The 25,851-nt window shown below is 40.0% G+C and overlaps 1 protein-coding gene across 1 annotated transcript in view; it reads left to right on the top strand.

Moving 5' to 3' along the window:
- The window catches only part of prmt3 (protein arginine methyltransferase 3), a 58,357-nt gene that overhangs the window by 5,414 nt on the left and 27,092 nt on the right, over nucleotides 1-25,851 (top strand). Inside the window, exons 8-11 of the mRNA XM_053324537.1 lie at nucleotides 1,336-1,401; nucleotides 3,530-3,651; nucleotides 7,007-7,106; nucleotides 21,589-21,667. Coding sequence (XP_053180512.1) covers nucleotides 1,336-1,401; nucleotides 3,530-3,651; nucleotides 7,007-7,106; nucleotides 21,589-21,667 — 367 coding nt within the window. The remainder of the gene's footprint in view (nucleotides 1-1,335; nucleotides 1,402-3,529; nucleotides 3,652-7,006; nucleotides 7,107-21,588; nucleotides 21,668-25,851) is intronic.

Raw genomic sequence — 25,851 nt, 5'->3', positions numbered from 1 at the left:
GCTGAGCACACGTGATTGGGGGGCTTTGCGGTAAAACATGGGCAACTCTTTCACAGGTTGGCGTGTAGTGCATCACCTCTGACGCATTGTGTTGTACGTGTGTGATGTTTTCGGATTGTACTCGTTGTGCGTCACTTCCGTTTAAAATAAATCAACTTTAAAATTGGTGCTGGCCTGATTAATAAAAAAGTGGGAACAGACCCATCAGTGTGACATGAAAGAGGTGAGGATCTGCCTCACTTTGCTTCATTAAATTAACCTACCTACGATTGTTTCAACCATTTTAAACTGCAAGAGCTTTAATAATAGTTAATAATATTGTCTTAATTCATAGGCTCAGATTTGTATCATGTCTACCTTAATATAATACCCACATGGTCATTTAAAGAGCTCTAGATCACATTAAACAGACCTTCTCTACGCATCCTTTCTGCTGTGACTCCAATCTAAGTGATGGGACACAAAATCCACAGCCCTCGCTCCTGTGCAAAAATTCATACTGAAGTTCAACCAAAGTTACTATAAAACTTCAGCAGTGTGAGTTAGATGAAATATGAGGGTACTTTCCAAAGATACTTCAGTTTTTCTTTGGTTTGTGTCCTCTTTGTGCTACCGTCCATCCACTCCACAGTTTTAAGAGGTAGAATTAAACTCAAACACAACAAGTGCGTGAACTGCAGAAACCTAAAAGTACACCCAAGGCTGTAATCTAAATTGTAATCAAGTAGATATTTTTCCCAAATATGTCAATCCTAAGTCTAAATGCCAAACTATACTACATATCATATATTGTAATATTATGATATGGTTTAAATGCTGCTTCATAGCTTGTTTGACTGTTCTAGTTAAGTGAAATGACTAGTGAATGACTCTTTGGTCATATTATCCACATTACTGAATCATTTTCCAAAAGCAAAAGGTCTGATTTTTTTTTTTCTTCATACAAAGTATTTAAACTTCCTCAATTACACTGTATCTTGCAAGTCATGTTTCTGTCATTTGAATAGGCTTAGTTGCTTTTCTTCCAGGGAGGATATGCTGGGGTTTGTGGGCAGATTTGATTGGCAGGTTAATTAGCCTGGAGTCCTGACCTGACCTCCATTAGAAAAATACCAGAATCTCTTCCAGCTGTATTTATCGAATCATTTCTCTCTTAAAGGTTCCTACAGTCTGTTATGATTCTGAACATGTGTAGAAAAGCTTTACATGCCATGTTTGGGATGTAAAGGGGTGAAAAGGGTCAGTTTAAATGTATCGTTACATAAAAACATGAGTTGTACATATTAACATGTTAACATTCGTTTCTCCTTTCACTCTGAATATTTCTCTCTCCAGGATAAAGTGCGCACGGAGAGTTACCGTGACTTCATGTACCGCAACCCAGAAGTGTTCAAAGACAAGGTGAGCCTCACTGAACCAATGCAAAACAGATATTTGTGGTGAGTGTCGATGTGTGTGTGTAAATGTGCAAGTTAGCTGGTTTAATATACAGCCAAGCCTATTAACAGGAATGGGCGTGTGCATTTTGCAGGAAAGACATTAATAAGACGATGATGTCTGATTTAAAACACAGTGTGCTTTTATTAGTGTCTCGACTGTCGACTGCAGAGCGCTGATAACAAACGCATGCAATCCACCACCAGAGCCATAACACCCCCCCACCCCCCCTAAAGCTCCTTCCAACAAGCCCCCTTACACCCCACCCCTCTCTTTTTCCATTGCCTTTAGTTGCGGGAAGCAGTGGCCTGTATCATGACCATCCATTATATGGGCGGCTGCTGGTTAGTGCTGGGATGAGTCTGTAGAGGAGGGAGGCAGGTTGTGTTGATGGGAACGTACATTATCCCTGTCAGGGCGAAGCACTCGGCAGAGAGGGAGGTGTCACCTTCTACAGGAAGCAGGAGATAGAGAACAAAACAGGATATTCTTATTTCAATACTGCTAAGATTTCTTTTTTTGAGGGGTGAGGTTAGGGGGGGTAGCGGTACAGAAAGATGGAGGGAGGAATGAAGTGTTGTGTGTGTTATGTTGTGTCAGCAGTGTACTGGTGACCCTCTGTGAACCCATAAAGGCAGCGGGATGGTTACAGAGAAGTTGAGGGTGCCTTAAATAGAGACACAAATAAACACAGTGTTACATATAGACGGGGTGTATAGTCACTGCAGCTGGTCTTGATGTTTTAACACCACTGGGGGGCAAAGATGAACCAATTAACTGTAGTAGCCTATATGGAAAGCAGAAATAGAGGTGATTATGAAGTTAACAACATAATTAAAAAGTTACTTGGTGAACATAAATGATTTAGAAGCAGTTTGTAGTAGTGAGTAAAGGCGTTGAAGTCTTGGAACAAACTCAGCATGATGAATGTAAGACCATTACGTTTGAGAAGTTGACCTCCAGATGCAAAGGCTGTCATGTAGTATATCATGAAGTTACTACAATCCAAACCAGTCTCATGACAGTTTTCACTTGTTTATCATTGATATGCTTATCTTGATTGTCTTAACAAATTAAGAGGTGACTGTAATACCATTTAGTGACTGACCTTAAGACTTTCCAAACAGGGCATGAACGTAACATACTGTTAAAAAGCAAAACACTAAAAGATCCAAAAGGAAGTGCAAGAAAAATACAGTTTTTGCTGCTTGTGATAAATCAAACCCTTCACCCAAAGCTGTTTTCATGTTTTTATCTAATAAACTATTCAGTGAAAACATTTCTTTCTTTTTAACTGTAGAAACAACTGAAGATACTGTGTTTTAGGGCTGGGTATCGAAATGTCTCCCATCAAATTATACCTGCAATCAAACCTGCTGACAGCCAATCAACCCAAGCATTCTTCAGTTTAATAAATATTGATAATTTGAAGATTTTTAAAATGCAGTTGTGTAAATATCAAATTGTTTAGATGTGGAGGAGTGATGGTTATCAAATGAACTCAATTGTTATCGGTATCACTTTAAAGGTACTACTCAGCCCTACTCTGCTCAGACAACAATGTCTGGAGCCAACATGGTTGCCTTTCCTTTGTGGGTAAAAAATCCACATCATATCTTCTTTTCTATTTTTAACATTTTTGAACAATAAAGTACCCTTGGATCTATCTTAATTTAGGCAGCACTTGTTGCTGAATACTGGTAGCAATCCTTCAAAAAGCCGCTTCTGCTTTTGAAGTTTTTTTGGTGATGCAGTTATTTGTGTCTGTCAGCATTTTCTCTTTCTGGCTGTGTGGAGATAACAGTTTTCCCTACTTCAGGCTGTGTGCTGAATTGTTTTGGATGTAATTTGTTCGGTTTTCTCAACCAGCATGAACCAGAAAAGACTGCATCGTCACAAACTATCTACAGTAGCCCATGGCAGTGAATCCACAGAGGGGGTTGTGTGGAAAGAGGGGGGAATCCTAAATATTGGGAACTTTTTTAACTACTGCTCTACCAATTTCTTAAGTTTCTGTATTATTATCTGTGAGCTCCACACTCTTACACTCCTACACTCCCACCCTCACCCCCAACTCTCCTCCATCCTGCAGGTGGTGCTAGATGTGGGCTGTGGCACCGGCATACTGTCCATGTTCGCAGCCAGAGCCGGAGCCAAGAAAGTTATAGCAGTCGACCAATCAGAGATCATCTATCAGGCCATGGACATAGTCAGGTGAGACACACGTACACACTTACAATCTGTCACTATTTCTTTGAAACACACTTGTATGTAGATAAATCTCTTTTTGCCTCAATGCTCACAGCAATGAAAAATGACATGTGTAAAACTCATCAGTACTCTTCTTTCATTTGGCTGTCAACATGCTGGCAGATTAGCTTGGCAGCAGGAGGTCTAGCCTCGCCTTACAGGTCGTAGCGGTCCTTCATGAGTCTGCTTGTAATGTGGATGGGTTTTCTTCCCACTATGTGCAGCAGAGGATTGTGGGAATACGCTGGAATAGGAGTCTTTGTGACCTCAAGCCACCTTTTTATTTGTTGCAGCTGGTTGACTTCAATTGAGCTTGCTGTCAGTCGCGTGGCCATAATGCACCTAATTTACACCTGCGGTCTGACTGATTGACCCCTCGCCTCCGCTCCCCCGCAGTAACTCCAGTCCTAGACCTGCAGTCCCACTCCCACAAACAAACATGTAGATGACCCCCCTGCTGGTATTTTTTAATACAGTCCTCAGTCCAATTTCAGGTGCTGTGTATTTCTAGTTTCCAGTACATGGTTCTCCACAGCGGAGTCCATTTACCTCCACCAGAGCCTCAACTGTCCGCACGTCTACACGCAACCACTACCTCCATCACACCCCTACCTCTAAAATGCATTTTTGAGTTAGGGGCCATTATGACTGCTATTATTACCGTTATGTAAGAGAATGTCGTATAAGCAAAACAATGGGGTTTGCTGAAGGAATAGGACATTTTAATTTTACAGCCCACTGATTCGCTGTTGAAGTGTGAATTGGCATGCAGGGTGCGTCGCAGGTTCGCCAGCGGTGAAGATTTAGCTTAAAAAAAAGATGTTGTAACCCCCTCCTCCTTCTCCGACACACTCTTACACACACATGTACACACACAAATACACATACATACAGAAACACACACACAGACTAGGCCCTTTGGGTCCCTTTTCTTTAAATCTGCTGTTTGCTTGGGTTGTGATTTTATAGCTCTTACTTTTGTATGTGCGCAGCTGGCCCGTGTGTGTCCGTCACTTCCTCGTGATGTTAATATCAGGATTGTAATTAAAGTGGCTCCTGTTGGTTGGGCAGGAGCATCCATCTCCTGTCTCCACTCCGTCGCCGAAGTTTAAATGAAAAACTGGATGTGACTTCCTTCCTTCACAGTCACTTCCTTAATGGATAATGTCTAAATACTTTTTTTTTAAATGGCTGGAATTGATGGATTATCCAATGGGATGCTTTAGATTGTGACAGCAAAGTGGAATACGTGATAAAATACTACTAGGTAAATATTTTACATAGATGAGTGAAATTGAACTTTTAAATAGTGACATGAACTGACAGATTATCAGTTTGTGGATATCTGTCTGACTTTGGTTGAAAAATGTTGTTTAGCGGATTACCAGCCAATAACCTGCAATATGAATGCATGTAATTCAGGACACTCTGGCAAAGGCTATATTTCAATGTTCGTGTTGAATTTTGTGTCATTTCTTATCCGGAAAATACAGGATTAATGCAGTGATCCAACTTTTTTTTTAGTACCGATACCACATGCTCATCCAATGCCAGTGTTGAATTAATAAGCTGTATGCCTTACTGTGTGGAAGAGAGTAGGATCAGTATTTTACATGTTAGGCAAAATCAGGGTTGAATTTAACATTCTTTTTCCAACTTTGTGAAAGAAAATGTAACAAAATAAATACATAAATACAAATATACTCACTTGTTGTCTATTAAAATAATGGTATCTGATAACAGATCGACCCATTGTCACCAATACCTAATCCATTTATTTGAGTCAGAGGTTTATGGTTCAATTCTCAGACTGGCACTATAAATTTGGGTGGGGAAAGTGAGAAAGCAGTGTTTGCCCCTCGCTCATTGCCACCACTGAGATGCCCTCGAGCAAGGCACTTAATCCTCACTGCTCAGTGGCCGGCAGGTCAGACTGTGGTTGTACTGGGCAGCTTCCATGCATGGATGTGATCAGGGTGTTCCCGCAAAACAGAGGCTTCCTCTCTGTGAAACTTCCCTGAATATATAAAGGTTAAAAAAAGGTCTAAAATCCACCATCAATCCACCACGCAAAGACTGGTTTACTATGATGAAACATACAACCTCTCTCCTCCTGTCTCAAAGTCTTACACTGGCACACACACACACACTCTCTCAGACACACACGCACACACACACAGACACAAACTCACTCACACACACAGCTGCACAGATACTGACTCTCTCTCTCCCCTGAGTCCTGACATTGTCCTCTAAATTACCCCAATAATGAGATTACAGTGTTTCCCTCTTGTGAAAGGTGGAGGAGGCGGGGGCTTGTGGGTGTGTGGGTGTATGTGTGTGTGTGTGTGTGTGTGTGTGTGTGTGTGTGTGTGTGGGGAGGTGGAGGGAGGGGGGGGGGGGTTGGATTCTGGGAGGAGGTGATAGCAGCGAACGCAGAGCAGGAGAGAGGGGAGAGACGGTCCAAGATAAGGATCGCTGCTACAGAAATGCACTCTGGGCCGGTGTGAGTAATTGTTCTGTCCTCGGTAACATTAGCTGTCATGATAATGGAATATTCACAGAGATTGATACCCAGACTGGCCGGTCTGAAAGGAAAGATCATTTAAACAGCAAGCACTGATCTTACTGTTCCTACCTGAGCCTGACACCTCTCTGTGGGCCGACTGTTGCAGTTTTTCCCCCTTTCACCACTCCTCACATTGATATGGGAAGACTGGAAACATATGAAAAGGATGTGACTATTTACTTGACAAGTTTGAAAAATTGCCCATAATGTAAGAAAATTGATTGGTGCTGTCCATTTTGTGAAGTTTGTAGTTAATGTGATTTGTCAGTTTCCTGGTTACTCCTCCTTCAGCGAAGTCAATGAAGCTTAAAGCTGCACTAATCACTATTTTCATATTAACAGTGGTGAAAATGACTAATGATGTGTAATCTGAGAGGGGTCACTCGTAGCAATGAAACCACAGAGATTCCACACATGACCATGGCCTAAAACTTTACTGTTTTGGTTCAGTCTGCCCGTTCTCATCAGCGCTAATTTAAAGGCTCACTATCGAGCAGCTGTTTTCTGACAAAAAGATCTGATAATCCCGCTCTACGCTCCCTGAGAAAATCAATGAATTCTTCTTATAGAGGACAACCACATTTCTTTACCATAATTGGGATTTGGTATCCACTTATTTTAGTAGTAAGTGCACACCACAGTGAAACTTCAAAGCCCATTCTTGAACCTTTGGTTTGTTGGATTGCAGGTGTGCTAAATTTGACATGAGTGAAATTTGTTAGTCCTCTGACTCCTTCATGTTTCCCGCAGGTCCAACCAGTTAGAGGACAAGATCACTTTGATCAAAGGCCGCATAGAAGACATCAAACTCCCTGTGGAGAAAGTGGACATCATCATTTCAGAATGGATGGTCAGTACACAATTATTTACCCACATTGTACAAACTGTAGCAGCCTTATTTTGATTAGATTATTGGATACGGGACTGTTGGTCAGATTTAAGTCTTCTACTTGCTAGATTGACTCAGAAACCTTTGTGATATAGGTTATAACATATCTTTCAAAAATATAAAATCTATATTGATATCTGTGCATGTGAATCAGTTCTTGGGCACCAATAAGGGTCCATATTACGTCCCCAAAAATAAGACTAATAGGGGATGAGGGGAGTAACTATGATGTTACCCGGGAAAGACAAAACTAAGTAGACAGAGTTAAATTAACACAAATTAGGTTTGATTATTTAACTAATACAATACGGTTCACAGTTACAACGGAAAAGTACTTTCTTAATAAAAAGAAAAGCGAGTGAAAGTCAAAAAGAGTTTCACCCTCCCTCTGGATCCCTCTCAAGTAAAGCAAAATCAGTTCAGTTAGAAGAAAACATCCACTTTCACATCAGTCAATCAACTTCCAGGCTATATATTAGGTGAAAAGATATATGATGAAATATATTTTGGTAGCACATGCGGGTTCAACCAGCTCCATGTGTTGTGTTCGGCTTCCGAGACCTTCAATGATCGCTTGATTAAGCACATTTCTTGCACGATTGGTGTGGACAGCTCGGGTCACACTCAAACCACTTCCCTGTCATTAATCACCTCATGGCTTTCTGTTACCGCATTGTGAGAGTGTTAAAAGGAAAATGTTGGTATTTTTCAACCAAGGCTCCCACTGCTTTCCCCTTGATATTTACTATTGTGTTGGAGTTTGTGTTTCCTGACCACAGTGATGGTGGTGAGTACAAGGCAGGAAGTTATTACTCACCTATGGCTAGAGCTTTGAGATTACAATACATACCCAGTACATAGGACACTGCATGCATTGACCATTTACTAATACTGCTTTAAACAAGTCAGGCTTTTTGTATTCACTTTCATTAGGTCTAAAAATATGTGACAGCTTGACAAAGATTCTCTGTTGTGGTACATTTGTTCCCGCACCACTGACTTTGTACAGAGCGGAGCAGGAAGCTGTGTTTGGTCCTTTTGTGTTTTGAGGGTTGCTGTTGGAAGTTTTTTTAATATGTTCTTTAGTTGGAGGTAAAACTAACCCCAACATGCTGTAACTTTTATGCCTAGTTCAGGGCTATGCTACTTTATACTTCTCCACTACATTTCAGTCAGAAATATTGGACTTTCTTCTTCACTACAGATTTGACCGATTTGACACAATAGGTTATATAACAAGCATTTAAAACCCATTGTTAAAGATGAAACCAGTGGTTTCCAACCTTTTTGTCTTTTGACGCCTCACAAAAAGCAGTGTGTAGTCAGGATCACATTTCAGATGTCTATGAGTTGTTAACAGCTCCACCAAATAGAGATTTTCCCCTCCAAACGTTTAACGGGGTTTCATTTCAATAACCGTTCAAATGATCCAATATTTCAGCAAAAGTCAAAAATTAGAGAAAACGTCCAAAAACTGAATACAGGTTTGGGTATCAGAATTTAGTTTTTTCTTCCTTCCTCTCCCATTAATCATCTCAGGACCTCTCAGTTTGAACCACTGGACTAAACTGTAACTGGTGTCATATATAATAATGTCTCAGTCAGAGGGACCAGACCAAACCACTACGTTTACTCCAATACTTTAACTACATCAAGCAATACTTATGTACTTTCACTTATTTAGGATTTTTCATGCAGGACTTTTTAACTTGTAATGAAGTATTTTCACATTGCTGTATTGATACTTAAGTAAAGGGTCTGAGTACGTCTTCCACCACTGGTTAAAATGTCTTGGAAGCTTATTTTCATCCACCAGCAGATCTCTTTGAAATACATCTAATGGATATACCCAAAATGTACAGTAGATGCTCAAGTTAACCTTGGTTTGGTTCTTTATCAGCCAATGAACATGCAGAATCCAAGGTGTCAGCAGCAGTGATGCATGTTTTAAACATGGCCTTAACGGGGCTAAACTCGACCGTGAGCTCCTCTGAATCTCTAACCAGGAGGAGCAGTCTTCCTACCCCTTGATGCCCATTTATCAGGGAGATTCTTGGTGGCGATACAGGCGGGACGGCCAAAGTTGAACGCACCGCTGAAGTCATCCCTAATTCATGAGCATCCCGTATCTGTCCCCCCTCCACCTCCCCCATCCATCGTGAAACCCCAGGGTCAGGAACAGGGGTCGCCAGACAGAGCCTTCCCATCCCCTCACCAGGGAAATTGAAATTCGGTGGGTGATGTGCCGGTGGAACGGTGAAGGATAGGATGTAATCTCTGATGACACTGGCTCACAGAGCACTAATAAATCTAAGAATTCTCCAGTCACTTCCCATCACTGCAGCAATGGCAGACATTTCTCAGTGGCCAAGACTTCAAAGGCTGCCCTCCAATCTGCCTGTTTTAAAATGGAAAAATGACAGTTGTCAAAGGAGGAGACTTTTTTGCCAGTGTAAATGGCTTTAGACTGTATTAAACTTTAATGGCTTTGTCTTGTAGCCAGGTAGGAACCTATTACCTCAGAGACTCTGGAGATGTCATCGCTCTCACAATTTTTTTTATTTTTTTGCTTTAGATACCTTTTATCAGAGTATGTTTCTGTTTTTCAGAGTCATATATCTTACCTTCTTACTCAACATGATTTATTACATTGAGAAATAAATCCTCCAAATATTTAATGCATTTTAACTTTCTCAACACTTTTAGTAGTGTAGGAATAGTTCGTCCCTGTGGGGTTGCACTGACTTTCAAATAATCATCAATTAAGAATTTATCATTTGATTCATATGTGTAAAACTTTTCATGTTGATTATCAGAGATTTCTGACCAAATCCATTTGACTTTTCAACTATAAGAATTTTACCCATAAAACACCTTTTACAACACAGTGTGAAGGTTGAAGCTTTTCCCTCTCTCTAAAACAGATCCTCTCATCTTGAGTTTAGTGTCAGTGATGAGATGTACAGGAAGAATCCAAATTTGTGAAGCACTTTTTTTATCCTCCAGAAGTCTTTGTCCTTTAGTATTAATTATATTTTTTATTATTATGTTATTTTGTTGCCATCAGTAACCTCAGGTGTCACCAAATCAGCCTGAACTGAGATCTTAAGGATTGCACTTTGTTTCTTCTGGTCCTTCTTGGTTTGTAGAGTTTGTTCCCAAATGTCAAAATCACAAAAAACATCCTTGTAATTTTGATCAAGCTTTTATTCCTTAGTCTGACTCGGCTTGCTAAGTCCTCAGACAGAGAACAGCAAAATTGGGTCAAAGCAGTTGCAGGGATGCACAGGAGGGAATTCTGCTACTAAGAATAGATTAGCATCCAGCATTTCTTTTGTTCAGAGGAGCCTTTTTGTTGGAATATAGGATTAAAGAGATAACAAGGAAAGAGATGAATGAAAAATCTCACTTGCAAAGCCAGAACTTAAAACTGTCTGCCTTCCACATAGTTACACTCAACTTACTCAAGGAGGAAATAACAGTTTGGTGAGTCTGTTGCCACAAAACAGTTGAATTAAGCTGACATTTGTAGGATTAATAGGTCTACAAAGTTCTGTTTGGTTCAAGAGAGAGAGAGAGAGACAGCGTTGGACTTACTGTGGCAAAGAAAATAATCACTTCTCAAAGAAAGTTCTCCATTAATCTATCATCACGTCTCTGATGAATGACTGTAGTCTATGTTGGGTTGAAAGCATTCACTGAAAAGAAAATAGAGGACAGTAAACTTATGCAGTACATAATTTCAAAAATGTATGACGGCTTGTTGCTATAGCTACAGGTGTTTACATTGAAGATGTAGATCATTAAGTAGTGATGAACCTACAGACTATTATTAACCGACTCTGCAGTTCCACTCGGCTTTACAGAGCTTTATAGCAAGTTTCACCTCATTTTTTTAGCTGTCGAGTTGCAACTTTGTTTTGAGTTCAGTTGCACCACTCTCATTGCATCATTTTCTGTTGCAGCAGGCAGCAGTTTTCAGAGGAAAAACTCTAAAAACCCAACTGAATCACTGCACCAAACTACAAACAGATACTTTTAATCACTAGCTGGTGAACATAACAGGCATCCTCTATTTTAGCCGTATAGAGAATCCGTCATTTAGCCACCTTTTGCTTTTTATACATACCAACAAGGTGTTTGCTATCAAGTTCACCAAGTTGACCTCAAAGGTGATGGAAAAAAAAGTTATTGCCACTTTAACAGTATGTAGATGATGTTAAACAATGCTGCCCCCATGTGTGCTTTTACATGGGATTCAAAAGCGTGACTTGTAACATAACAGTGTCCGCTCCATCATCTGTGTCCTTTTTACACAGATGTTGGTCCAGCTCTGTGACTACCTCTGTAGCCAGCTTATTGGCAGAACAACCCCCCCCCCGCCCCCCGAACTCTATCTGTGTACCTTTTATACATACCAACAAGGTGTTTGCTATCAAGTTCACCATATTGACCGAAAAGGTGATGAAAAAAAAGTTATTGCCACTTTAACAGTATGTAGATGATGTTAAAAAGTGCTTAATTTGGATTTTGCTGACAGCTGAATGAGAAAAGCAACATGAATTTAACCTCATTGTGTTGCTTATAAGATACAGTGTATAAACAGTTGGTCTTAGAGTTTGACCTTTAGTTCAACCCTTCAGGTCTTTGAGCTAAGCATTTCTAACATATCACACAGCTGCATTACCTCTGTGTTGGATACATAGAGATGCATATGTAGTCTGTTGTCAGGTCTCTTTTGAAAACAATGTCTCAAACAGATATCACCTAAACTTACTGAACAGATAAAACTTAACCAACTAAACTGATCTTCTAATCTAACCCTCAGTAGCACTACTAATGAGCAAATTCACTAAAATGTCAGAGTAGTCGTTCATTCATTTTTCATTTTCAACAGAACTCCTCAGTAATATGTACATAAGTTGTTTTATGCTCTCACATTGTAGTACATGTTTAATATTGTTATGTACTGTATAAAGTGTTTCTATTACAAGTTTTGACACCTGTATTACTCACATTTTCATTGCTGCTCTATAATTGAATTCACTTAATGACCATCAGTTATTTATGTGTATGTGAAACGTCATAACAAATAGAAACAGTATTATAAACAACATAAATCAGAACTTATGATAAAAGACCTCTGCTTTTAGAAATAATATTACTTTAATTATTCATACTCCAGGATGTTGCTTTGCAGACGTAACCTTGCAAAAGCAATGAGTTTCTTTCCTACCAATTAAGGCCGTTCTAGCAGACAAACAAAGAATTCTATAATTGAAGTCCAGCTGTCAGAGTCGTTGGACCGGGCAGACAGACACTGGTTACAGGGCTAATAGACAGAGATGAGTGATGAATGTGGTGTAGCGGTGGTGGAGGAGAAGGGGGCAGATGAGTGTCTGTCTGCCTTGGCAGTGTTTGAGAGACTGCCTTTAGCAGCAACGCTGTCATTTCATAACTCACAACATTGATCGGTCCTCTCTCTCTCTCTCAGCAAGCTGAAAAACAAACAGTCCACAGCAGATAAGAGACTAGGGAGGGGGCTGATGGGGAGAAGGGAAGGGAGGATGGGGGGGGGGGGTGAGTTCCCGAAGGCTAAATAAAGTTTGTAACTCTAAGATCAGTCACAGGTGATGGGCCTGCTAGCTTGATGGCCTGCATATACAAATACAGACATGAGAGGACACTGACACACTCACCAACTTTTCTACTGTCAGTCACACTTGCAGGTTACACCAGCGTGTTATCTCTTCAGGCACCACTTCAAAATTCCTATCTTTACTTTTCATTGTAGACTTTGGAAAGGAAATGTAAGAATATGAAGTGCATACATTGCCAGGTGTTTTCCTCTCTAAAATAGATCCTGTCATCTTGAGGTCAGAGATGAAATGTACAGGACTTACCAGGACTTAAATAGACCTGAACCTAATTTAGTAGAATACATTTGTGAAACACTTTTTCATCAATTTCTAATATTTCCATGAAATCAAACCCTGTTGTTGAAATATTGCCCACCATTCATTCATTAGATTTGATTGATTTACTAAATGACTCATGGTGGTGTGTGAATGTGAACTAATAATAACTAATTTTACTTTTTTTTTACTTTTTTGCATCATATATTGTCTCCTTGACAACAGTTTGTGTACGGCAACGACCCTGAATAGTGAGGTTCTTGAGGTATGTGCTAACTTACCTTGAAGAAACTCCTCCAGAATGTCGAAGTTGTTCTTCGGCGACAGTGAGCGCGTTCGGTCTGTTTCATTAAAATATGAAAGGAACACTGAGCACGTAAAGTGTCAGAGAGCCCTGGCTAACTTTCTGTGGAGGATTTCTTTGTTCCTTCATTTCTGATTTTTTTTACCTTGAAGTGGACACGTCTTGACTGCAAAACAAGTATCACTGGAGCACATTTATACACACAGACAAACACACTAAGTCCGAAGCATTGTGTGTGGTAGAGGTACGAAGTCAAATTAATGGCAGCCCTTCCTCTTTAGCCTCATTATCAGTGCCGAGAGCCTCACCTGCCTAAAAAGAGGACGGTAGTCATCAGTCATCCTGTCCTTCAGTCAGACGGACTGTCAGTCTCACAGACACACTCACACACACACAAATAGACTCAACAGCAGCAAAATAAACACACACACACACACACACACACACACACACACACACAGTGACAGCGCCACAGGTGTGTCTATGTTCTAATGAGGATTTATTGGCTGTGTTTACTTCCTCAGGACCTTCAAACACTTGGGGAAGTGTTATTTAGCCAGCTGCTTGTGTAACAAAACTTCTGATGCATCCACCCATCCTGTTTGTTATTTGGCAGAATTTTTGGTGATGTGGTGTTTGCTAGTGCAGACCATTTTGGCAGGTTTTCACTGAAAAATATCCAGATAAAAAAAAAAGAAGTTTAAACAGATTATTCACCCAGATTGTTTGTCCCAGCATACCCAAAAGTAAATTGTTCTTGCTGTGGAAACATATTAAACATAGGGACGGCCGTGGACTCAGGAGGTACAGCGGGTCATCCACTAATCAGAAGATTGGTGTTTCGATTCCCAGCTCCTCCAGTCTACATGTCGATGGAGGTGTCCTTGGGCAAGATACTTAACCCCAAATTACTCCTGATGTGCCAGCAGTGGATGAATGCGACTTGTACTGGAAATCCCCTTTGAGTGGTTGAAAGGCTAGAAAAGTACGATAAAAGTACCGTCTACCGTTTACCATTTACCCACTGTTTCATTGTAAACTACGTCTTCTTGCGATGGGCAAAATCCTCAAGTCATGTGAAACAGAGCAACCGTGCTGGGAATAAAAGGAAATAAACGCAAATAAGATGCTGATCATGCATTTTAAGTAAATTGTAAAATGTACATTAACTATGCAACTCTTGCTTTCGTAACTGAACATTTACTTTCCAATTTATATCTTGATTATGTATCTGTATATATGTATTTTTAATAACATTTATCACCTGATGACGCTCATCATTTTCAGTATTCAGCAGTTTTAAATTGAAAATAATTGTTTTTTTTTTAAAGAGGGGGCGTCTGTTTTAAACTAGTTTTCTCATATTTCTTATACATGTGTAACTCCACAAGTCAAAGACATGCATGTGTTGCATACTAGTGCACCAACTCGTGTATTTATGTGACTCTATTTTTCTCCCTCTGCTTTCTTAATGAAGCATAGACCCATGGACATATAGGCAGCCATTTACTGTAAAGACCCAAAATGCAATTCAGCACAATGATATATATACTATATGTATCCAAAGTGCAATGTTGCATTGCTCCCATCTGGTCAAAGCGACCAAATGAAAGGAGTTACTGCTCTCTGGTTTGAATAATGTTGATACACACCGAACATGAAAGTGACAACCTGATGTATCTCTCAAACAGACATCCTCATAAACCCAAAGCTATAATCCTGCATCGCTCAGTTGACATTGTTTTTGTGGAGAGAAATGGCCTTCTTGTTCCCTCAAAAATGATGAATTTAATAACAGCCCTGTGAATGCTTGGACAAGTACACTGCAGTATACAAGTATATTAGGATTTCTTTTATAGTGTATGCGGTATTCCAAGCAATAACTTTTTTTATTTCACAAAGGCAAAGGCACACGAAGGCAAGCATTGTTCTATTTTTACGCTGCTGACTTACACTTTGACTTTAAAACCAAATGAGTTTTCAAGTAAAGGTGCCTTTCCCAAAATCCAAATGGTAAATTCATACCTAGGGAAATGATGTATGCCTGTGTTAAATATCAGACTACCTAACCATGACATCTTCTGCTCATTACAGCTACTAACAACCTGTAAAGTCTAACAGACATTTAATTACATTCTGCTCTGTTGATTCATTTTTCGCTTACTAATGTTTTGGTAAAGACTTTAATGAAAAGTAAAATGCTAAACCTAAAAAGAGTGTGATTGTCTATGGAGAGTCTCAATGTCCCATGATGATCTAAATGCCTTTTTAAAGGTATGAGACTGAACGCAATGCTGAGTTTAGAGGCAAAGTGAGGGCATATGAAGCCAATTTAAAGACGCGAGTGGGAGCAAATCAACCAAATTTTCATGATGGAAGAAATCGAGGCGAACATGCTTCAAATGTATTCTCATCCAGATGCTTTATGACTCCAATTCATGAACATAGACAGGTAATGATAGGGAAAGTGATACAGAATGAAAGGAAATAACAGAGTAAATGAAGTTTTTGGTGAGTTCTGAGATCAGACACAAACACAGATACACATAACTAACATCTGTACAGTTTGATTATTGTGTTTTTGTTGCGACAAATGCAAAAAGAGATCCAAAGGTCAAAACTGTGGAAATTATAGGTGTGAAAATTCACTTTTCATTCAGTCTGAACACATATTTTAGAGACTTTGGAAATAATTATAGCATAAAACTGGACAAACTACAAAGATAATGGATGAATGCACAGTCCCTTTAATCACATGTTCAAATCTCATGCGCCATAGTATAAAAGTGGAGAATAAAAACTGCCATTTTCCTTTTTAAAATCTTTAATGCCTTACATACATTTGCATATTTTATTGAACTGTCTTACTGTCCATTGTAAAATCCTCTAAAACACACAATGTCCTTATCGCTATCAGAGGAGCCACTGCCTTTAATAACCTCACATCTATACTGCAAATTACTTCGTTCTCATAGCGTCTTTCTCCTCTATATCTCATCCCCATGGCTTTAAATGGAAATTAAGGTGATATTGGAACCTGCACAGTGTTACACCCGGCAAACGTTAACACACTAAAATCTATTACAGGGATGTGTGTGATATGTTTATGCTAATTTGGTATCACATGACCGTACACTAGTATAGGAGAGGCTTGTTGATGTAGAGGTGCTGCCTTCAGAATTCGGTGAAGCATGGAAGTACCCCATCCCACCCCCCACACCCCCCTCCTCACTCACACACATCCAGAAACACACACATTCATGCATGCACACCATCTCCTTTATTTTGCTGTGGCCCTCCTGGGACTGGAAGTGATGATGATCTGCAGTAATTGAGGAAGACGTGTGTTGAATGCAGAAGGAGAGAGGGAGGTACTGGAGGGCGGAGGAAAGTGTAAACTGCTGATGCAGATTTTGTACTGAAACGCGTCTCCTCGGTACCTATAATTGACAGCAACTCAGTTTCCCAAGGGTGGATGGTCACAAAAAATCTGTAAATTGTAGTACACCAAGCCTTTTTTTTTTCTCCACTCCGCCTGCAGCAACTAAAACAAGAAAAACATCACAAAGAGTAATTATAAAAGTTCTTTGCCGTGGAGTTTTTATATAATAGTCATGGTTAATAGCATTTTGTGTAATTTTAAAGGCATCGATAACTCAGTGAAAAAAACAAAAGTCCTTGACAAACATAACACAGCCGTAAAAGTGTATTTACCATTTTTCTTTTGTGCGTGTCTATTGGTGCATATGTAGATGTGTATGTTAGTGTGTGTCTGTGTGTGTGTGTGTGTGTGTGTGTGTGTGTGTGTGTGTGTGTGTGTGTGTGTGGTATAGCCCACTCAGGGGAATGTGTTTTATATGCTAATTTTGTTAATGTGTATAAGCTGCTCCAGCCCATTCTCATTAGGTTTTCATTAGTCTCTTTTATGGAAATGCATAGTGACGATACTGCAGAGCATCGGTTGCACGAGCCAGGCAGCCTGACAGTAAACAGGAGCCGTTTCCTCACACTAACACCTCGGCCCTGTCTGTCTCACTGAGCCGGCAGACAGACGGATCGATTGGTGGAGACGGTATCAAAAAAAAAGTTAGTAGTTTAGTTTTAATCTAGTTTTTTTTTAACACAAGTCAATAAAGATAAAGTGAAGTGAGATAAAACAAAGTGAGGTAATTATAGGCTTTCTTTTTGTTTTTCGTGATGTAGTTTTAACTGTTCGACTATTTTCAACAACTAACAACAACAAGTGTTTAAACCAGATAAATCACTTGACTTTGATTCACTGGTATTGATCATTGTTGGCAGTCGATACATCAAGATCCTTTTTGTGATGCCGTAAACAAGAACACAAGAATAAGAATGCAATAATATAATGAAATGCAGGCACTTGTAGTTAAAAGAATAGTTTGACATTTGAAAAGTCTCCTTTTGGGGTTTTTTTTGTTGAAATATGTGGAGATCAATATCATTTTCATCTCTTAGCCTGACTTGGCCTGATAAGATGGAGGCAGTAGGAAACAGCTAGCATAGCTTCACCATCCAACAAATCCAAAGGTGGTTCTTGTACGGATGTATTTGACTTGTGTACAAATATCAAATGTTAGTCTAACTTACAAAATAAGCTGGAGGCAGGAGGGAACAGCTAGCGTATCTTTGCTATCCAACAAATCCAAAGGTGGTTCCTGTATGTCAGTAAACAGAAGTTCCCATGCACAGCCAGTATTTTCAATTAGGTTGGTCACAGGAACATCTTAATTGAAAAAATGTAATTAACCACTGCACACTGAACTGACTTTACTGTGACTTTATTACGAGTGAACACAGTGTTTAGTTTGTAGGTCCTTCAGATTTGCTCAGTGGTTCTTGTACGTATGTATTTGACTAGCGTACAAATATCAAATGCTGTGGGTTAGCAAGCAGTTAGCTTATATAGCATCTCTGAAGTTTTGTACTCATGGTGATGCTCCTGCCTTTTCACAGTTTTGTAACTCTAAACAAACCCCAGCTGACTCTTTTTATTAGTGGTTTGCCTTTTAGTTAACATGTATTACTTACTTTTCAACAAAGATTAGTTTTTTACACTTTATGCTAAGCTAGGCTAAACATGTAGCTATCCCTGTTTTGAATAGAGAGCCTATAAATGTAGAGGTTCTGATGTCAATAGTTTCTCCCTTCTGTCAAATGATATTTAGGTCATTTAGAGACAAGAATGAGTAAAAGTTCACAGCCTGTGGCTAAATAGCAGCAATTGGACAGATAAAGCAAAGCCCTACAGATCATGCTTTCTTCTTATTATAAATGATTGATCCTTCCTTATAGGCCAGAAAGCTCATACAACCTTCCCCAAACCTGACTTAAGATGGAAGATTGTATTGTCCATCAAGCCCATCAGACATTCAAACACATGCACGGCAGGGTATCATCACGTTGTCCTTATATGTCGTCATTTAGTGCAGGAAAGCGTTGTGGTGATAGATGCTCTCACTGCATTATAACATTTAACACATTATGCAGACTGAGTCACATTCGGTGCTTTCATTTCGATTAAGATTAACTCGGAGAGAGATAAACGCCCTTTTTACAAAGCTCAAAAGCAGTTTTTTTTAAAATGGCTTTGTTTTTAATTAAAAGTTTTAAGACACTAATGGTCTTGAGTATGATGAAGCTATGAGGGATACTTCATTTAAACATTGTCTTCTCATGACTGGGCTAATGGAGTCCTTTGTATAATTAAACATCCAACTTTGCAGCACCTACCTTGTTATACCATACAGTAGGTGTAACTGAAACAACATGTAGTCTAAAATTGAACACTGTTAGACACTGAAACTGCTAGATCATCATCATCATCATCATCATAACACATTCAATGATGGATTATTATTGTTGATTTTTCATGTAGTGGTTGAAGTTTTCTTGTCAGATCTAATTAGACTCAGACAAACTTTAGTAGTATTGCTCCACCTCCAGTTCTCCTCTCATCTCGGTCTAGTTGCACAGACGTGGATCTGTGTCTTCTGTTTTTGGTAATTAACACTGCAGATGTATAAAAATAGGGGGGGTGTGGTAAACATGCTGCTGGGACGACATGGAAGGCACTGTGGAGGTGGGGGTCGGTGGGGGGGGCAGTAATCCTGAAGCATCATTGATGATAAAAGTGAGGTGTGACTCTGCTTTCAGGCCTCTCTCTCTCTCTCTTTCTCTTTCTCTCTCTCTCTCTCTCTCTCTCTCTCTCTCTCTCTCTCTCTCTCTCTCTCTCTCTCTCTCTCTCTCTCTCTCTCTCTCTCTCTCTCTCTCTCTCTCTCTCTCTCTCTCTCTCTCTCTCTCTCTCTCTCTCTCTCTCTCTCTCTCTCTCTCTCATATCCTTTTTCCTTCAAGTGAAGCAGTGTCCCATGAAATTGGGCTCTAAATTACGAGGCCGGTGTACGCCGTGTGATGGTTTTAAAAACGACCTGGCCCACCGCTAAGGACATCGACTGGACCACAAACAGTCAGCAGTGGACAATATTGCATGTCTGACTTTGGGTTTGAGACCCAATCCGCTGTCGATAAACGGAGAGAATGTATCCCTTTATCGCCACGCAGAGGATGAGTCGGTTTATATCAGCTCCATCGCTGTCATCACTATCAGCTCGGGCCCATGACAGAGATGGTGACGATTTTAGAGTCAGAGTTATAAATCAGGGTTGTTTCCCTTGTTTGTCTGCCGCCTGCTCTCCTCTCCTCCCTCCAATGAAAGGTTGTCTGTATTTGAATAATAAGGTTCTTATCTCGGTGAATTATTATTCAGCTGGCCGCAGGATTCTTTCTATATGGCTCCGTTCCACTCTTCCTCTCCTCGTTTCCACTTCCTCTTCATCATACACACACACACAAACACACACTCTCCACATCCAGTCTGTATCTGCTGCCCTGGCCCTCACCTCTCCTTGTCACTCTTTCCCATCACCAAAGAGAAAGTAGAGATATTAACTCTTTTTTTTTCTTTTTTTTTTAAAATGATACTGATGAGTTCACTCAACAAATGTCATCAGTTGTGTCGATTTAAAGCTGCTGGCCTCTTTTTTTTTATTGTAAAACATTTAGAAACAAGATAAACTTAAACTGCACCACAGAATCACTTTATAATATCGATTGCTTCCTCTATAATGAGACATGTTAGTTGAAAAAGTTGAAAACTGAAGGAGAAAACAGGCCTTTCTTTCACTTATCACTTTTATGAGTCATGCCTTAATCAATCCAGTCTATTGCTAAAACATTACTACTTTTATTACATTTCCACTAAGAAAAGAACCAGTAAATAGTTTTTTAACATCTTTTTTTACAGTATTTGTCAATCTACAATATAATAAGACCCATTTTCAGGTGTCAATATGCCAAAAAAGACATGGTTAAGCTGCTTTTGGGTTGATTATTTTTTGTTGAGTATCAGATGGTGTGTTTTGGACTGCACTAGGTTTCAGTAGACCTCCATTGAACAAGCTGACGAGATTTTAATCAGAATTCATTGATGGAAAATGATGGGAAGTGAAGGTCCAAGTTGAAAATTGCAATGGTTGTGTTCTCAGTATTCTTTTCTGTGAGCTCTTGGTTGGATCCAAAAACACAGATCTGAAAGCTGATGTGTTTTTTTTGGGGGGGGGTTGCATCTTTGCATGTGCATGTACTGATTCACTCCACCTCTTTTTCCCAGATGGAAATATGCCCTCCCATATGTTTGAACCCGCCCAAATGTTGTGCTCAAAAATAACATATTGAAGGGGCCAGCGTTGCGGCTCGGGCTCGTGCGATTGGCCGATCTGTCGGTTGGAGGGGTAGAAAGGTAGAAAAAGCCATTTGTCAGCAGTATCTGCCACTTAGGTCGAAGCCAACAAGATGTGGACAAAACTCAATTTCAGCATTAATGGAATAATACCACAGTTAATGTGCCGTCTACTGGAGCAGAACAGGAGGTCAACCCAGTGTCAAACCGTTGGATGCTGGGTGACAGACCACGTGGGCACATCACTTGATTCACAGTCACGGCTAATTCAGATTTCCACCGTAGTGATGTTGAATTAAAAAATAATTGAATTGACCAGCAGCTCTTTAGCGTTCTCCTTGCATGCGTTCATTACGTGCCTTGAATGTCAAAGATACCAAAATGATAAGCTTCTTTTGGCTTTTTATTTGGTAAACTTTTTTCTAATTATTTTGAGGTAGTAATGTTCATTTCCTCTCTTCCCAGGGTTACTTCTTACTGTTTGAGTCTATGTTGGACTCAGTCTTACATGCCAGAGACCTCTACTTGGCTGACGATGGCTCAGGTAGGTCACATATTATCACTCCTCTTAAATTCTCACTTTGTTTTCTGATATCATGCTTTTTTTCCCTTCTTTTTCTTAATATCTGATCTGGCGTTTTTGACATATAAAAAATGCACAGAACATGATTATATGACATTATTTTCCTCCAGGCATTACTTAATATTTCAATAATGTTTCCTGTAAATTACTTCTTAATTTTATGAGTTATTAAACACAGCATGTCAGCCTGTCTCTGTGTCCTATACGTCCTATACGGCGGCAGAAAAGGAATAGCGAGGGGGCGGAGTGTTGAGGGACGTCGCTCTACTTGTTTAACTCTATACTGACACAGTGAGCTAAATCCACCAGGCTCTGGCACATGAACCTCGTTTGTGAAGTGAAGTGAATCAGCAGCTCAAGTAAAGTACATATCACATGAACCAGCTGCTTCGCAACCAATACACACTAATAAACACATACTGAGTATCAGAAGGCTTGCAATGGCTGAATTCAAATGGAAAATGTATGTACACTCTCTGCCAACACTAAAAAGCGTTGACTAAAGACTATATTAAGGTTCAACACAGCATCTCCACTGCTGACTGTTAAATTATCAGCCTGCGCCAACCTTAAGCAGGTTTCCCCACTCTTGTCGCTACGTAGCAAGCGGCGAGCCGACGTAGCCAAGTGGAGCACAGCCCTTGAAATATTTGGTCTGATATGCGTGGGCGGGGTTTGGCAAAGGTGTCTAATTCTACTTTTAACCCCTAAAGATGATTTGTATCTGCAATGCTGCCAACATTTATTCTATATTCCCCACATAAAGTGTACATGATTGAGTTAATGGCTCCCCCCTGGTGTCCCCTTCTCCTCACTGAATCATTTTGGTGGGGCAGTGCAGTGTGATACTTTAGATTTAGTATAAATATAATTTGTCAGCAGGAAAGATCTGTTCAAATCAGCCCCCCCCCCCACCCCCTCCCCTTATGGTTATTATAAGTGACACATGCAGGAATGATTGGGGTGTATTTACTGTATTTCTCACTAAGCTGGTCAAAGTGTGGACCTGTCAACATAAGCTGCATAGACTGCCATGCTTCCCTTATCTATGCAATCCAAGGACATAGAATAATCAGAGTAATGTACAAAAAGACGAAAAAACCCTCTATTTAAACTTATATCTATATCTACAGTATCTATTTCTTTATATATATCCTTTTTTCCTCACATAAAGGACATTGAGGTGTTTTGTTTTGAGGTTTTTTTCCCCATGTATGACTTAAACATGAAAAGGAGGCCAGCCCAGCAATACTCAGAGGTGGTGTGACAAACAGCTGGAGGGGCGGGAACGGCGGGGGGGCAGTTACATCAGTCCAGAGGCTCAGCAGCCCAACACACCTCCACACACAGCTGTTGTAAAGACAACATGTCTCCTGTGTGGCTGACCTGAAGAATGGGCAAAGAGGGGGAAAATATGCACACGGAGTCGAATACAGGCTCTGTAATCCCGTTTTTTGGGATTGTGTTTGACAAGTAAATACAGTTTCAGGCTGTAAAGTAACAATAATATCTACATTTTTTAATTCTACATTTGAGAGGTGCTATTGTAGTACTGGAAAATGTAAAGTGGTAAATATATATGTGGTATACTTTCCAAATATTTACTCAACTATTACATTTCTGTTAGTTATCTTTATTTAATATGACTGCATTTTACCCATACAAGAAAAATGATCAAAATAAGAAGCTAAGGATATAAGATAGATACTTCAAGGGAGATTTTAAAGTTCTGGAGTCAAAATAATAATAATATAAATAGAATATAAACCTCTTTCTTTAGGGGGTTTGCTTTTGAGTGTCTCGCTCTCCTGGGTCATCCCAACCCTGCCACTGACCAGATTTAATGGTTTGTGCCAAATGTGACCCATCTAAGGAACGGTTCCACCACGCTGCTTTTAGTGGCTCCTTGGGACATAAGGGAGAGGTCACACACACACACACACACACAGACAGACAGTCAGAATGACAGCACCTACAGAGACAGATCTGTTAGCGAGGGAGATTGGACAGGCAAAGGTGTGACCTGAGTGGAGCAGAAAGTGACAGGTCATAGGATGCCGTATGGTTTGTCATGAGCCTTTAACCCCTGACACTCCCAACACTGGATCTACTGTCAGCCAGCACTGCAAGAAATAAAATGATTATGATCAGGTCTTCACCCCCCAAAAAAAGGTAGAAACAGTTCAAGTCTGGCAGCCGAAGTAGCTTTTCAAACGCAACAGCCTGAAACACTCAAGAGCATATTGTCCTGAATAGTTTTTTCTGAATTTGATCTGCAAACAGTTTTTTATTTTCATCACTTTATAACTGTGGTGCAACCAAAACTTCATGGAGGAAAAGGTGAATGACCCTGTGCATTATATTTCCATAACTGCACATCTAATTTTGTGTTATCCATTACATAATAATTAAGATGTAGATGATACATGTTGTTCCATGTGAGCTTTGACACAACAGTGACAGCAGTATATGTACTGTTGGGTAACACTGATTAGCAACATGCTCAAAAAAATAGTCATTATTTTCTACTCAAAGAGATTCAGCATACTGGTGGAAGAAATGCCTTGTTCATGATAAACTTCTTAATTTTCATAGCAATAATGGTAAATGTAATGACAGAAACATTTTTATAAAGCATCAGTATATGATAGTTTATTGGGGGGTTTTTTGCTCACTTCTGATATATTAAAGATTCCGTGGGGCTATTTAGTTTTTGGATTTCTGGTTTCAAGTTATTTGTGGTTGCAGCTATTTGATGAGTTTCTTTATTGACATTCAGGAATTAATTAATCTACTAATTTGATTTTTTTCCTTTTTTTTAACATGTATGATGCCAGGTACAAAAAATATGTTTGTTACCTGTGTCCGTCCTTTGAGTGGAGGCTCTTCCATGTCGATGCTTTTGTTCAGAGGGTAAACATGCCCAAGGTGGTATTTATGTGCAAATCTGTCAAGCCACCTTAATGCAGTCACGGTACAGAGTACATACCTTTACCTTTTTAATTAATTGAATGTTGATCCTACAGTCATCGTGTCACATTAGATTTATCAACTTATGTCCTAAAGTTTATTTTCAGATTTTGAGTGTGCGTACACATGGCAGTGCTGAGTTATTAGTCCAGCCCTGCAGCACTGCTGCTGTATGTGTGTTTAAGCTACATTAGAACAGAGTTACAGCGGCTCCCTCATTCTCCCCACTACATTAACCTCCCCTTCATCCTTAAATGTGTCCCCGCATGCCTGGCACAGCATAGCGTCCGGGGAAAAGGGATCTGTTTTGTCCCATGCCCCCCTCCCAAACCGTCTTTCCCTTTTTCACAGCCGACCAATGGGGGAGATGGAGAGAGCAAGAGAAGAGTGGGGAAGGAGGAGGAGGGGGGGCATGATAAACGGGCTGGGAGCAGCGAGTCGAGAAGGACGCAGATGTCAAAGCCATGAATCTGGGGACGCCCATGTACCCCCCCCCCCCTTCTTCCTTTTCCCCTTTCTCCCTCTCCATCCACACCATGACACCCCCTCCTTTGGCTATCTGTCTCTCTGTCTCCATTTCTTTTTTTCTGTGTGTCTCTCAAACAGGCCTGTCCTGATTCTGCCCAATCAGCAGCCCTCCCTTCTCTTCTCACCTGGCCCTCATAATTACTCACTTGGTCCAGTAATCAGAGTAAAATGAAGTGACAAATCTGCTGTTTGCAAACGCTGTCATTAGGTGTGGTGACACTCACAGGGTCACAAGCAGACTTCAGCCAATAATGAGGGGCCATGAGTTGCCCATCACTGAGCTGTCAGCATCCATTCACACATTTTATGGGCCAATGTATTGAAGGTTATGAGACCGAGAACTAACACACATGCTCGGCAAAATAAATAAAATCTGCTCACTGGAAGGCTTATATTTCCAAACCTATAAAAAGTGTCTGTAACAAAAGTTTGTCATTTGCTCCTTTTTATAGAGAACTGAGGCTGCAGTTAGTTACCCCTTTTTCTCTGTTTGCTTCTTCCTATAACACACTTAATAACATTTGTTTTGAAATGTGCTACATCAATGAAGTTTGCTTGCTTGCAATGTATCAAAACGGTCACTTTTCTGCTATTGATGAGACATTTTCAAGTAATTTCATCAACATAGTTCAAGTAAAGTATAGCAA

The sequence above is a fragment of the Scomber japonicus genome, chromosome 1 (assembly GCF_027409825.1).
Source record: "Scomber japonicus isolate fScoJap1 chromosome 1, fScoJap1.pri, whole genome shotgun sequence".
In the NCBI taxonomy this organism is placed as follows: Eukaryota; Metazoa; Chordata; class Actinopteri; order Scombriformes; family Scombridae; genus Scomber; species Scomber japonicus.
The sequence above is the reverse complement of the archived record's forward strand: the minus strand, read 5'-3'. Positions and strand labels throughout refer to the sequence as shown.